The 16012-nt window shown below is 40.0% G+C and overlaps 1 protein-coding gene across 1 annotated transcript in view; it reads right to left on the bottom strand.

Moving 5' to 3' along the window:
* Positions 1–16012, bottom strand: part of LOC117775641 (cilia- and flagella-associated protein 46) — a 61364-nt gene that overhangs the window by 15512 nt on the left and 29840 nt on the right. The window contains exons 26-46 of the mRNA XM_034608974.1: positions 15773–15938; positions 14450–14522; positions 14016–14151; positions 13740–13923; positions 13074–13230; positions 12291–12511; positions 12071–12187; positions 11027–11188; positions 10514–10662; positions 9774–9872; positions 9625–9685; positions 8981–9133; positions 8601–8801; positions 8387–8502; positions 7786–7968; positions 7221–7374; positions 5825–6022; positions 3577–3765; positions 2458–2568; positions 1033–1215; positions 530–703 (exon numbers count right to left, since the gene is read on the bottom strand). Coding sequence (XP_034464865.1) covers positions 530–703; positions 1033–1215; positions 2458–2568; positions 3577–3765; positions 5825–6022; positions 7221–7374; positions 7786–7968; positions 8387–8502; positions 8601–8801; positions 8981–9133; positions 9625–9685; positions 9774–9872; positions 10514–10662; positions 11027–11188; positions 12071–12187; positions 12291–12511; positions 13074–13230; positions 13740–13923; positions 14016–14151; positions 14450–14522; positions 15773–15938 — 3187 coding nt within the window. The remainder of the gene's footprint in view (positions 1–529; positions 704–1032; positions 1216–2457; positions 2569–3576; positions 3766–5824; positions 6023–7220; positions 7375–7785; positions 7969–8386; positions 8503–8600; positions 8802–8980; positions 9134–9624; positions 9686–9773; positions 9873–10513; positions 10663–11026; positions 11189–12070; positions 12188–12290; positions 12512–13073; positions 13231–13739; positions 13924–14015; positions 14152–14449; positions 14523–15772; positions 15939–16012) is intronic.

The following is a 16012-nucleotide window of genomic DNA, read 5'->3' as shown; positions in this document are numbered from 1 at the left end:
ATGATGACGTTTTAGTCAAGATCATGTTATCACATAAAATGTCAATCATCTTTTCATCTTAATCCTGAGGACCTAAATGCATCTGTTAATAACTAGAGTTAGAACGATCATTATAATCCTCATCATAAAATATATCAGTTACACTATCAAAATAATTGACTAACAAAAATATTTGATATTTTTTGTGATAACAGAATGTGACACACCTTCCTTTTAAAGGACGGCTAAATAACATTAACTCCTTCAGCTAATCTTCAGTAAAACTAAGTTAAACTCACCAGGATCAATGGCTCTTAAAATGCACAGTATCAACAGTATATCTCGTCACATAGTCCCACACACTGGCACGTGCATGAGAAACGTACAGGATGTTTTTGGTTCCACTGCTCTGTGTGATTTTGGAATCACACAGTCCACTCAGAGCAAAGGCCATGACGGCACCAATATCATGTTCCCCATCAAGGGAATTCACCATGGTGGGTATGACAGCATCCATAAATCATGAGTTGGGAGGTTTGTGACCCGGTACCTTGGAGAGGCTGTTAAGGGAGTCCTCTGCTCCCTTCAGCATGCTTCTGGGCCTCTCCTCCTGAGAGCCAAGCCGTTTCCTGCGGAGGTTGAGCAGAGCTGAGAGCTGGGACACGCTGGTGTCAGTGCAGGCAGAATTCAGGACTTCGGCCATCATAGCAACGGAGGAGCAGCTCTGGGAACAAGAGAAGAGAAGACGGATGAAGGGAGATAAAGGAGATAGCAGAAGAATGTAATAGCAGGAATTACAATCGATGCACGATATCTTAAAGAATGCCATTAAGTAAGCTGAGATGATTTGTGGGTATTGATTGGCTGTGAAGTGCATAGAGCCACCTGTGCTATGCATGCAGAATGCACTATATGCAGAGCTTTCTGAGCACAACAGTGATAAGACTGACAGTGAAACATGTCATTTGTATACACTGCACACTCCAGACAGTACCTGGAAGTACAGGTGCTTAACTCAAAGATACACAAACTGTATGATCTGGTCCAGAATACCTGGAACAGGGCAAGATATTGGCCCGTCGCTGCAGGTTCCGTCTGGCCCTGACACTCCAACATGTTGATAGAGGCGTCAGCCAGGATGGAAGATGGCAGCTTATGTTGAAGACACAGGTCGATGGCTTCAGTGAGCGCTTTGGTGGCCTCTGCCAACAGCTGCTGGGCTTGTTGCCTTCTCTGCTGCTCAATTACGAGACAAACGCATGCAGACAGATTAGACAGTACGACTGTACATTGTAAAAGTGTATGCAAGTAAGTCCACACGTGGTTGGGGTTTAACACAAAGACGGGGCTTTGTCTGAGTACAACTGACGTCAGAAGATATCCTTTTCATGTGTATAACTTAGACGGCTGAAGCCTCATATTAGCATCACTTAATCTTTACAAAGCATTTTTTGCACATAATGAGGACTGTCAGTTCTGATCGTTTCCTCTGGAATTATCTGAGGAGAGGAATACCTTTACAGCCTGTATAGACAAGAGGAAAGATTATAGTGAGCAGTTATTCTGGAAATATATGTATGGGCATGTGAGTATTGATTTACTATCCTTAAAATTTAAATTAAGGAAATAATAACTTTCTATAATCTTAACATTTGTGTCTTTGTATTAAATCGGATGTAAAAGTCAGAACAAATGGAGTATTCTTAACAGTTATTGTTTTTCTTTAACAGACTTAACTATGAGGCATTAGCTTAAATTAAGTTTCTGCCATAGTTTCAAAAATATTTTCAGCTGGATTGTTGCTGTTATTCATACTGTAGCTCTTACCTACTGCTGTGCATCTATTTAGTTTAATCAAACTGAAAGGACACTTAAACCTTGTGTCGGCGTGTGTTGTTTAACCCCAAACAGGAATTCATGCCAAACTTTTCCAGCCTTCGCTCACAGCATCAGTTTTCTGTTCTGCCCGGTTTTCATGATTAAATGCTTAGCTTTTATATTTGATATTTTAGAATAGTTTAACAGACACATAATAGTTTTCACATTTATAATTTATGTCTTTACATAAGGCTACAAACTTCAGCGCTATTTAAATGTATTTGTCTGGAAACAATCTGCTGATTGGCAGATTAAAACTGTCTGTGAAGGCATTTATCTCATTTTGATATGATTCAAATGGCATCGAGATATCAATAAAAACTTGTTACATTGAATCTGAATACAGACAGGCCAGACAAAACTCAATTTGACATCCTTAATAACTCAATCTAAAATGATTTGACATAAATAAAACATTGCCATTGTTCGGTTCTGAGGTGGACATTGGATCTCTCTACGTTTAACTTTGACAATGAAAACAATGAGAACACCCAGGGATCTACCACTGGGGGATTTGAGAGGTGAGATGAACCTCAAGATAAAGAGCTCAGATTAGACACGACTCAGGAGTGATGGGGTCACTTGTCAGGAGGTATGCACCTGCAGCTCAGCACTTTTGGCAGAGATCTTCCTTTGCTTCGTTCCGTCTTTCTCTTTCTCTGAATTCTCCTCCTCGACAGAAATGGTTTTCGGGTCAGACCAGGCCTCCTTCTGCACAAAGTTATTTCAAGATCACAGAACAATGTTAATTATTAGTATAAAATCCCCTCATGATCACAAACCATGAAGACTTAGGCTCTTAAAAGATGTAAGCAGACATCCATCTCTCTAATCACTTTAAGCCTCTGACACTGTAATCTTTGGTGTACATGTGCATGTTTCTGTCCGTAGTCCCCAAAAGGCCTGTGTGATATATTCACTGACTTCAGTGACTTCTATGACCATAATTAAAAGAGAATGCTTAACTGACTTTAGTGATTTCCTCTCTTGTGTTGGTTTTGTGAGGCAGCATGTGGTGCAGTGGTTAGCACTGTCACTGTAAGTGTGTTGTAGCCCCTCTTCCCACATTGGGATGTATTGACAAGGAAGTGCATCATCAACTACTGTTTCGTTGAAATAATGACTGACCGGTAAAGCCTCTCTGTTAATCAACATATTTCTTTAAAGAATAAACTTTCGACACAGTCACACTGTGGGAACTGGCCTAAACGTTTCACTATTAGTGAAAGACATGCAGACTGGGGTTAGGGTAACTGGAGACTCTAACTTGTCGATAGGTGTGGTTGTTTGACTCTGTATGTTGGACCTGGGATACGCTTGGCAGCTGGGATTGGCTCCAGCTCCCCCTGTACCCCTTTAAAGACTAAGCGGTATAGATTACGGATGGATGTCTCTTGAGTGTCTGGTTTCAATAGCTTACTTGTGGAGCCCAAACATACTGTATTTTAGTCAGACAATTTGCCGCAGGGATTACATTAACATGATTACATTAATATACAATATATTGTAGGGCAGCAGAGGCATTGACAAGCAAAGGGAGATCTAGGAAATCTTTGCTGCTTAAATAGACCGCCAACTTGGGAGGGTGTGTACGATAGAGGATTAGGCAGAGTGAGGTATATGATTAGAGCAGCGCAGCTCGAGTCAACTAGCTCGCAAGCATCACTCCGTATACACAAACATTATGTTTAAATTTATACAAAGACATGTGTTGCCTACATGCTTGTGTTGGTCCCAGAGAGCACACAGATAAAGGGGGTCCTCCTGCACAGCCATCAGTCTCTGGTACTTTCCCATCAGACTCAGGTAGCGAGCTCTGGTCTCTGCGTTGTCCGAGGAGTTAGCGCTGACCGCAGCCAGCTGGCCCAGAGCCACCTGCCCCAGAGTACTGCCCACATGCACCCATTGCTGCGAAACACAAAGAGAACTAAGGTGAAATGAGGAGTGGATCACAAGCACTGTACCTCATGTGGAGACACAAACTTCTCTAATTTTGTTTGGAAAAAACTGATTGATGTTAAGGAATTGGCTGAACAGAAACTCATTTTGGAAGCAAATACAACCCTGGGTTTAATCCCGTTTTGGCAAGAATACGTTTTTCACCAGAAAGCTGTTATGAAAGCTGTTCAGAAAAATGGGAATGAGGAATAGTGAGACACAAAGTAAGTCCTCGAGTTTTAAGTGCTAGTCCCTGTGATATGAGGCAGAGGAAGACAGAGAAAGATGAAGAAAGGGAGAAAGCAAGAAGGAATGAAAGACAAAAAATGCAATTGAGAGACAAAGAATGAGAATAAACAACAGAATCTTACATATATCAACGTTATATAATTCATGGGACTGCATTTGTCATGTTCACAGCTCTGCAAGCCCATCTGACCCTAAACCATTAATATTAAATGAGCAATTTCAAACGTGTTGACTGGCAAAAAGCACAACAAGAGAGGAGGATATTGTTATATATCATATAATATATATATATATACACCCAGTGACTGGAGTTTGTGTGGACTAACTGCTGTATATTGTTATTTGGGAAATCAAATCTTTATATCTGTATCAAAATTGCATTAGGAGAAATACATGCTTTATTAAATGCTGGATGAGATGATGTTCAGAAAGTCTATTACTCTCTGTTATTCAGCGCAGCAGCAGAGGTTTACAGCAGAGTACAGTGAGTGTACACTGGCCCGTGCACCTTGGCAACCTTTCAAACATTTTAGTCGCACTTGCTCTATCTGCCTCTCCAAAATCCAGAATATAATTATAAAATATAAAAATAGTCTGAATGAAAACAAAACGCTGTCTGGCCAAGTTAAACCCAAAACAGCGGTACAAGGCCTAAATGCTGCTTGATGCTGCATTTGTCTGGTTATGACTGTGATAATAATAATAATAATAACGATAATAATATTATAAAATAAAAAATAGCTTAGTGTTGCTTCGCATTTTAGCGTCCCGCAGTGGCAGTAATACAAAACTCACCTGCACAGTCCTCTGATCTATAACAAGGAAAACTTCATCAAACTTTCAATTTATGTTTACTGAGGAGTTTGTTTTAATTTGTCTGGTCATGATGTGCTCGAGTGAACCACTTGAAAAAAAGAGATACTGCCCACCTAGATGTGTTTGTAAGCTGTAAACTTAATTATAGGACTGTTCTTTGATGAAATACATTAATGCTGGTTTTAAAATCTTATTCATTACCAAATTTATTTAAAAAATCTACATTCATTGGTTGAACATGGTTCATAACGTCACCTAGTGGGCGCCCCCTCACACACACTGTTTGAACCTCTGGCTAAAACAGCCACCTGTGCCAGCGGTTCGAACAGCTCAGGACGACTGTGGTCTGTCAGGAAACTCTTTCTTCTTAATAACTTAGTTCTATCAAGATAATTAGAATGTCGTATGTGTGAGTGTGTATATGTTTTTTTAAGGTCTGTGTGTGTGTGTGTGTGTTTGTGTGTCTGTGTGCGACACTGGATTATAAAAACCTCAGCTAAAACTTAGGGGTGAAGTTACACTTGAAGCAAACTACAGGCCCACTGCTCTTATCTGATGTATTCCTATTTTTGATGTTCAGATTCATATCTTAGGTTTACATCTATGTTTAGGATTACTGAAATTCACTGCAGCTACAAGAATTAATTTAATTCATGTGTGTTGATATAGTCAATGGTTGAAGTTTATGAGCCATGTTAATTTTAATTTTAATAAGAAATACGTCATCTAATACATTGTTTTAAATGTAGTTGATTGTTAACAATTAAGTTCTATTGAGAATATAAATATTACTTGTGAGTAGAATAAATTGTAGTATTGTTGCTATTGGTGTTTATGGGATTTGCTGATAATAAAAAGGCCAGTCTTATTTGAAGCAAAGATGCTGTTCATATTTAACATGCCAGGTGAGTTTTTACTTGAATAGATTAAGGATTTCTCATTTGGCCCAGGCTGCGTGCCTTACCTGTTGTACAGAGCCCGGCTCAGGTGTGAAGCGTGTGAACTCCTCCAGTGCTATCTCAGCAGGCGTCTTCCTCTCATGAGACAGAGCCTGGCATTTGTCCTCAGCACATCGCTCCTCCAGCATGGCCAGACAATATGCGGCCAGGACCAGCCGCAGGCGCAGCAGCCTCTGCATAGCTGCCAGCCAAATTCCAGGAGTCTGGGACAGAGAGCGCCAGCATGAGAACAAAAATACATAATAGTACGAACACACGCAGGTATTAGATCATTAAGTATATAATGTAAGTTTTTAAATGATAAAGAAAACTGCCTGTTAGGGTGCAGGAGGGGTTGGGATGATGAATTCACAAACAAATAGTGAGTTAAGTAAAACGTCTGATCAACTAATGTGAATTATTGCAAATTATAAATGTTGTGAACCACTAATTTAGACCACACAGATTTGAATGTGGAACAAAAGTGAGCCTGGCTCATGAAGATGAATTAATGAGCATGACTTCAGTGATTAGAGCTGTTTTCTCTCGTTCACAGGTTGCAGGTTGGATGTCAGGATTTACTAAGGCACCAGCACCATCTGCTGAGAGCACACTGCTACGATCCAGCCTCCGGCCCGCAGAGTCACAACACCCACAGACGATTAAATCAAAAACTCCAATTGAGTTTTGATTAAAGAAAAAATAAACAAGGATCTGCAGCAAGTGTAAGAGTTGTTCCATCAATCTTTCCCCCATGATTCCATCAACATGTAATTTAAAGCTTGCAGTCAGTCCATCTCTGACACGGAGGCCCTCGGATAACCTCATCTGTATCAGCGTGAGTGCCTGGATAAAATATGATTCTGACACCCATCTGCTCTTGACAAGTTACAGTAATGGAGGTTTTATCTGTTTGTGTGAGGACATTGTCAAACTGCAGATATAAACAGTGACACACACCCATACAGACAGATATGTAGCCACATTATCACAAAGCCAAAACCCTCAGAATATGACATGACACATGAATGTGACACAATAAAGGACATAATTACCTCAAAAATCAGCTAATCAAATATGGAAATAAACAAAACCAAAGCTTCTCTCTCTCTTATATTTTGCCATATACAAAACATTTCACAGCAAAACCCTTCTCCCCTCTCATTACTAAAAAAACAGAGGAGAGAAAATCTTGCTATCTTTAACTGGCCAACGATTTTAGCCAAAATGTAACAGCTAGGGTGCAACAGCCAATTAAATGTTTTTCCACAATTAAATCAAGTTAAGTGGCTGTAAAGAGTTTAAGAGGGTAGATCACAGAAGTTTTATCAGATCATGTGAGAGATAAAAATACCTCCTTCCTATGGTTTTCGAGGAAGCATCATCACAATGAAAGATGGATTTGTTAAAGGGACCACATATGTGCACGTTCTTTACCTCCTCCTGTGGGGGGAGCAGGCTCTGAGCATTCAGCACCACCTGCTCCTGCACGGTGACAGCTAGCTCCATTTGGGAGAGGCCATCGAGCAGGAAGCGCTGCTTCTCCTCTTTATCAGTTGTATGGTCGGATACAAGCCTGTTGAGGGATGAAGGTTGACGAAGACAGAGAACACAAAGTATGATCGTGTGAGAGAGACAGGAAATCAGTCAAACACAGCTAACTTGTTTGGTTGATTTATGTGTGGATTTTCAAGAATGTATTTGTCAAAGCCCATAGAAAGGGATCTGAGTACACTTAAAACTGCTCTTACAAATGGTATACTGTTTGATATGCAGGAAATTCCAGGGCCCTACTGGCGAAAAACAGGACTACTAGTGAGCATTTTATTGACTGTCGCAGTTGCCCCATAAGATTACACTGCAGCTACTGCCCCCATGTTGCTGCAAAGAAACTTGTAAGTACCGTTCATTTACACACAAACATTTATAAACATAGGGCCCAGGTTGAAAAATACAAAATAAAATGAAGTAATTCTGGTGACTTTACCTGACACCGTGTGCGTACTCTGCATGTGCCTCTGCTGCCTGTTTTTTATAGTTGAGTTTAGTGAAACTGCTGGCACACTCTCTGAGTGTATCACAGGCAGTCCTGAGCATCAGGACCACCTCGCTGCAGAGCGTCTCTCCAGGTTCACCACCACCAACAGCACGAATACATTCCATGGCACCTCTGGAGCACAACACGTTGCATTAGATCAAGATTATAATGTAGATTATTTGAGTTTGGTTGGCAATTATAGACAGTTACACGCTGTACGATGTGAAGAGGAGGTTCCCCAATGTGAAAAGTGGGGTTTATTAAAATCATGGATAATAGATCATTATAGAAATGCTTTAATAAAGCCTCCGCATCTCTGGTTTTTGGCATTTTCTTTACAAAATGATGGTGTCTTTAAGCGTCAGTTGCGTCACTTTGTTTTTGACATTTATTTGTGTGGAGAAATCTAAAGCTGTTGTCAAATATTTGCTGTAAATTGTGTAGAAAGATTTTCCGCCAAAACTGTATAGTGCAGCTTAAATGTTCTTAAACATCTTAATAAAACACAACACAGCATTAAACAAGAAAAGACAGGCAGGTTTGGAGTTACCTCATCTCTAATGAAGTGACTAAGAAGGTGAGATTCGACACTCTGTTAACCTGCTGCTCCGACATCTGCTTCAGAGCTCCACAGCTTTGATCTGTAATCTTTGTAATCTGATCAACCTGTGGATGAAATAGAGGCACAATAAAATGGGGATTCATTTAAAAAACAAGGTAACTGCAATGTAGAGGTTTAGGGTTAGAAGGTGGTGGTTTTATACCTTGGTTTGTGCATCCTGGTGTCTCTGCCCTGCTACAGCTCTAACCTTGTTGAGGGCTAGTTGGTACCAGAACTCTTCATCCCCACCGAGGGCTTGGTCGTCGTCCAGCAGGATCAGAGCTTTGGCATGGTTCTGCTCTTCACAAGCCAAAGAGGCCAGACTGAGCAAACATCTTGCCATTGCTTTCTGATCCCCAGACTTCTAAACAGAGAATTTGAAAAGCGTCATAATAGAGAGAGAGAGTATCTGTATCAACAGCATATTGTAGGGTAACAGTTCAATAACTAACATGGCATCATTGCAGATGTAATATTGTTTCAGTCTAATATGAAATTAGAGTTTTGTTTTTTGCACTGTGTTCTTCTTCTCTTTCAACTCACGCTTGCCATAAAGTGAGCCTCTGCCAGGAGCTGCCTGGCTGGTTGACAGAGCCCCATGCTGAGAAGAACCTCAGCTTTGTCCAGCCAAATTTCCTGAGCACACATGTTCATTCTCTGTCGCCCAGGACTGACAGGTTCATCCATCTTAGCTTCCTGAAAAATTCAATTGTTGATGCATTGGATAGACAACATCCAGCACAAAGCTGTTAACACAAATGCAAACCAACAAACACAGCAACACAATGTGATTAAAAAGAGTACAACAGAACAAATATCTTTCTTATGTTCTCTGCTAAAAGCTTGTAGTGTTACGGTGTTAAAGTTTATGAGATGAGAGCTGTCCACTGCGATATGAAATTCACACCATTAAGTGATAACACGCATTCCAGGTTTATGAGAGAAGCGATTAGACTGTCATTAAAGAAATATATTAATCTGCCATCACTCATTACTTTAAGTAGAACTTAAGAGCATGCAGTAAATTTCCTTAGACAATATAAACTTCAGTTAGTCACTTGTGGGCACTTGCCAATCATCTTAAGAAGTAATAAAACTAGAGTTAATTAAACGTTGTAAATCCTTGTAAATGTGCAGCCTTTGGTGCAAAATAAAAACCTACATTTATTTTACGAGCATACACTGACCTGATTGTGAGCTTTGAAATATACTTCCCTCTCTTTTGAGAAAGCAATCGTTTTGTGGCACCTGAAAATAAAGAATATGATATGACATGATTAAGGGGTATTAAAGAAATATGTAAGGACATGAAATCTTTATAACTGAGTTGACTCACTCCATCTGCTCTTTTTCCTGGACTCTGCACAAATCCGGGAACTTCTCCTGATATGGTGAATGTGTCTCCAAGCCCAGCTGAAAACACGTCCTCAGAATTCTGATTAAGGGAATAAACAACACCAGGAAATGAACAAAGTCAATATGCAACAGGATTTCTGCACTCAACTAATCTTGCCACAAGTCGATGGTTGTCAGTCCCTCAGGTTTCTGTGTTAACAGCTGACTTTAGTCAAATCATTGTCTCACAGTGGTACACAATTTAGATAAAATGCATTGGAAACAGTCTGACATATAAAGAAACTGTTTAGCATTGCACTTTATTCAATTGTAAGACTTGCAATGTACATATATAAAAATGAGCAAAATATACCCCTGACAGATTGTTTGGAAAATTGTTTTGTGTGTTAAGTTATAATAGTTATAGTGTTATAAGTAACCCGTGTAACATCTTTTAAGATATACGACTATTATATTACTAAACGTATATTACTGAATTTAAGTGACTCCGTGCCTCGGGCCTCAGACAGAGATGAGGAATATAGACTATAGAAGTCTGGTAAGGTCACTTCTTTCTCACCCCATTTTCTCACCTCAAACTTGAAGTCTTCAGCCCCTATTGACACTGACTCAAATGACATCACTTAAGGCAGCTAAACAGTATTTGTACAAATCCCTCAACAACACCTGTGAACAGTTATTTAATATCCAAGGAGTTCCTGATAAATGCCATTTGTTCACCTGAGTCGGTAAACATAGCAGAGGCTCCTGTTATCCAGAAGGTCATGAGCTGTGACCTCAGCTAGATGCAGTATGGGCAGCGTCATGTGATCCAGCGAGAGCGAGAGAAGCTCTTTTTCCAGCAGGTTGAGATAAAACAAGCTTTGAGTCTGCAGACAAACAAATACAAGAAAAATATATTGTAACCATTTCATGTTTTCAGTAAACGGCCTATGATTGCTATTGAAATCCAATCCTGTACTTCCATTTAATTTTGGAGGAATAGAGACCAATAGTAATTCATCACATATTCAATTCAGAATATTGGGATTTCAAGCTTTTCCAGCATTTTAATGTGATCAACAAACATCAATAAGTGCATCTGCTTTTGACCAGGAAATGAAACTTTCTTGAAGTGACATTTATACCGAAGCCATTTCTTGTTATGTTGAAGACAGACTGAAAATCCGAGACAGTACCATTGAAAGTAAACAGTTATGACATAGAGATATGTGAGGGAGAGGAGGTGCTCGCCTGCTTTGTGATGCACTGTGTATTGATACAGTCCGGGTTACTGTCGGTTCTGAATATCTGCCTGGTGTGGTCCGGGCAGCTGTAGCGAGCCCAGTCCTTTGGCGAGGAAGGAATTGCCTGAACCGGGGAGCCAGGTTTAGCTCTCTCCTCTGCAGGGGTTGTCTGGTTAGAGAGTGACACATAGAATTGATATCATATTGTTATTTGTACTATTGTATAGTCAGCCTTTAAAATAGAGCACATTCAATTTTGTTTAGTAAATACTTATCAAGAATTTGTAATGCCTCAAATATATTTTATTCAATAATACCCACAATTTCACATTTACAATGTTCCGTCATGTAGTATCAAGCACCATGTGGTAATCTTAACCTCCTGGTTTGATGGCGTTAGGCTGCATAACAGTTATTGTTATGGTCTGTCTCAATTTCAGGACCTTCCTGATTGCCTAGCCCCTCCCACCTCATCGAAGAATTGGCCTTACCTGTTTGGAGCCTATATAACCTGTATGGTTTCAAAATGGCCGTCTCTCTCTCCCCAGCTTTGCTTTGTTTCATGTGGTCTGTGTACGAGTTAGGGCCTTTGTTCATCTTGTAGGTAATCTACAGCAGCATCTTTATTTTTCCTCACATCTGACACTCCCACTACACAACTTTTAACAGGCTCATTATGTCTGTGTTTTCTTGTGTTGAGTTATCTTTATAAGATAGATAGATAGATAGATAAATACTTTATTGATCCCAAGGGGAAACTTAGGATCTGTAAAAATAAGAATGAATTTATTTAGTTTATTAAAATGATTACTTTGTGACCTGCCTTTTTTTGCTACTGCTCCTGAACAAGCCGAGCAAGTACTCTTCATGTCATTTATAAAAAATTTAGTACGTTTTTTTTTTTTTTATCATAAAGACAGAGAGGCTAAACAATGGCTTACAACTAGAGTCAAATATCTGCATTATTCGTCAAAAGTAAAGACCAACTTTTGTACGCCAAACGCTCTTTGTGTAAACTGTAAATCATCCGAATCTGAGCTGTATGACCTACTTCTTTTCCATCTTTCACTTTTACAACTTTCTTGCTCTTGTCTTTGACCTTTTTGGATCCATTAGGCTGCTGTGGCGGACTCTTTGCCCTGGAACTGGAAACCCCAGCCATGGAAACCTGCAGTAAAATAAAGCAATGCAACATACATGCACATTCAATACTAATCTCAAATATGGCTTGCATTTGGAGACGGTAGTATTTGACTGATAGGAGACTATACCGTCCATATTTGAAGCACAAAGGTGTAGGCTCTGAGCAGGTTAAGCTGGTGCTCAGGTGACGTCCTGTCCATCATGACAGCGAGCAGAGTGTGTGCTCGCACCAAACAGTCCAGCCATCGCATATCCTTCAGATTGGACAGATTTTGCGTGAACAAGCCCTCGACTGCAAACAGAGGCTCACATTCCACTTCACTCAAACCCTTCGTTTTGGACACGTTGTCTAGAGGAAGGATGTACATGTACATATATCATTCACTGCAACGAATAATTTTAGGAGACAACAAGACAAATACAGACAATTAAAACCATTAAAACAAACAGTATCTCTGTAAAATCTTTACTTTTTGTTTGACGTGGATGTCAAATTAGTCTCTTAGAGGATTTCAATGGACTCATAGCACAAGACTGAAAACAGATTGCTCTGCTGTTTGTCAGGTGAACCTCTGGACAATATTCGCTTGTTTTATTGTTTACTCAGGGAACAGTTTGAAATAAAAAAGAAACAACAATCACTGAATTGCATTTCAAGCTGTGGCAGCTGGATCATACGTTATTCCCTTTTGACTAACACAGTGTAAAAAAATCAAGGATTCCATGAATTAAAGTGCACATGTGCAACCGCACAAAAGCTGAACCCATATGGCGAAGGACCCGTGAGATTTCTGTGTTTCATGCTCGCATGTATGCCTTGAGGTGGATCTGCTACACTTTAGAGTGCACCGTCTTATAATTAAAAAAACCTAACCAGTCATTCATGATACAATGAACAAGATGAATCCTACCTGCTTCTTCTGCCTGTTCAGGTTCCAGCTGTAGCATGATATCTATGGCCGACTGAACCTGGTGTTGGGCATCGGCTTTGGGAAAGTTGTGACAGTGCAGCCACTCTCCAAACTCAAGTAAAAGGTTGACCTTCTGCCACTGAGTCTCTGAGCTCTGCATCAGAAACACAAAAATCTATCAAAGTAGCCTCTTTTGATATTTTGACTTTGTTTGTACATGTAGTGTTAACTACTCATGAGTGAGTCGAGACAATTTTCTACTCTGTAGTATTTAACCAACCAACTCTATAACTTTTCCAGGAGCTCTGGGTGCTCTTAATCACGTCACAGATGCCACCAAACCTAAACCTTTACTTCTAATGTTGTATTATAAAGCTCAAACTAAACTTAGCCCCAGTTGTGAGGCGTTACAAGGATTCATATTTTCACTCTCGTGCAACCATTTTGTTGTAATGACACCCAGGCTCCACAAGGTGGTGCTTGAGCCTCAGGTTCATTCTTGTGTGTCCTTAAAGCGAAAAGGGGCCACACAGAAAATCAAATGATGGATTTAATTACCACAATTCTACTCATATGAAAGATTCCAACATGATCTATCTGCAATCATCTGCTGATGGAGCAGCTTTTGGTAGTGATGTAAAAATGGTGGCAGAATAGATGTATTACCTGGAGAGATGTGATGGCTTTCTGGTAGCCGGTCAGCTGCTGGGTTATATTGACAGCACACAGTGCCACCTGATGCCACATAGATGAATGGCACTGCTCTCCTTCATCTTGAAGCTTCTCCATGTCCGTCAGAACGCTTTCTCCGAGTCGTGCTTTCACCAGTACGCGGCTTTTCAGCAGAGGTCTGGTAACACACAAGAGGACAATATGATTTCCTTTTGTATTTCCGTCGTTCTACCTTTTACAGATCTTGTCATAGCTTTTCCTCTTGCTCACAGGCTGTGTTTTGTGGGAGGCATGTCTCTTTCAGCCTTGTCCAGCAGCTGCAGACCACTTTTCCAGTCACTTTTATCAGCACGGATTTGGAGCAACAGACTGTAAATGGCTGATCTCAGGCTTAGGTCCTCTTCATCTACTCATAGAGACACATATACAGATACACAAAAATACATGTTTAAAAGATTGATTTGTAATCCAATGGAAGCAATTATATCACGTGTGTGTGTATGTATGCATCAATGTAAATCTTAGAAATCCAAAGATCAAAATAAAATATCCAAAGGTAAATATCTTTGGGCTTAAAGTTCTCAATATAAAAAAAGGGCTCAATACTTTTTTGCTGTCAATAATTTACAGTAGAGATAAAGAGCAAATCAAACAGGAAGCCATTTCTGAGGGGTAAGGGTTCTTTCCGTTCTTTCACAGCTCACCTGTTCCTTCATGTTTAGAACTCCCAGGAGGACGTGTTGTCAAGGTGAGCAGGCCTTTCCCTGTGACCTGTTTCTGAAATAGAAAAAGGGGAAGGGTTTAAACTTGAGTGGCTGGCAGAGTGATAGAAAAGGGTTGGTGGTGATGGTGGTGGTGGAAAAATGGTCGTACTCCAAGCTCACTGATCTAGAAGACAAATTGCTTTCTGACCTCGGCCTGTATATGACCCTGCCCCCTGTACCTCCCCATCCACATCCATAGCCTGCAACATTACTGCTTTCAACTATCTGGCTGAGGCAGTTGTAACTGGTCTTCACACTTTCCCACATAGAAAAAAAGACTGCATGTGATAAATCAGGCTTCTCCCCCTGCTTACTGTGGATCACAGCACTGCTGGAGAAACCTGTCAAGTTAGAAGCATCGTTCTAAAATCCCTCATAAGCTGCCTTTAATTATGGATTTTCTAACTTATTTTTCAGCTGAACAAGTGTTTATCCCCCTGGCTGTCCAAAGGCAGCGATGAGATGTTTTTTCACTCTCTAGAGCACCTACAGTCTTCATACTGTAGTACCCTCAAGAAGAATTTTAATCGATTTCATCATCAGCGAAAGATAACAGAGCATGTTTAATAACCCTGCCATATATTTTACTATATGTGATAGCAAGCAAACCACGAAATATAAATAATTAGAATAGGAAAAAAAAAGTTCTTGCTGTTGATCAATTCTTGTTTTGCTCACTTACTTTTCATTTTGTTGCTAGTATACTTTAGGCTGAATCTGTGTCCTGTCAGCAGTTGGCCTGGCTAAAGATTTAAGTTTTTTGAAAAGACTTTCTGTGGTTTCCTTTGTTGCTGTACTGTTTTACTGCAAGAAATGCAAAACGGTATTTGTATACTCTCCAACAGTTGAGCCAGGTGCTTAGATGACAAATGCAGTGAAGGAAAAATACCTGCACAGTGGATTAAAACTCCCAAAACCTGTAATCTCAGTTTTAAATTACTAAAATATTAATATATATTTAAATATTATAGTGGCAAATATTATACCATTTCCATTTTCTGTATCAGGAGAGTAATTGTTGTCGGATCTCTTGGCTGACTACAACAGGATGTCATTGTCTTTGTCCCCTTATACACGGAACTATGTCCTGTACCGTGGGAGTCATTTTTCTGATGAAGACCTGGGAGAGTACAAACGATCTTCAAAGGATTTTTTTCTTGTCTTAATCTTAATAGCAGTTAATAGACTGCTCAAAGATGACACCAACACAGGATTTATATGGATGAATGTGCCAGTAAAAATCTGGATAATAAGGTATAATACTTTTGCATATTTGGTAGCGGTATGGACCACAGCCTTCAGGATCTCCTCCAAGGGATTCTGGAGGTGTCGTCTTCCCTCAGGAGTCTGTGTCAGGGACACACAAGCGTTCCAGTAATGTCTGGCGGCTGTGACACACAATGTTGGATTCTCAGCCTTTTCCGCAAAGCTGTGGACAAGAGAAACGGCAGAAACAGATAAAAAAAATTGCAATAAGAGCAGATTATGAGGATGTTTTTAAGG

This window comes from Hippoglossus hippoglossus, chromosome 15 (assembly GCF_009819705.1).
Source record: "Hippoglossus hippoglossus isolate fHipHip1 chromosome 15, fHipHip1.pri, whole genome shotgun sequence".
Taxonomy (NCBI): Eukaryota; Metazoa; Chordata; class Actinopteri; order Pleuronectiformes; family Pleuronectidae; genus Hippoglossus; species Hippoglossus hippoglossus.
Note: the sequence above shows the minus strand (reverse complement) of the source record. Positions and strands in the feature narration are given on the sequence as shown.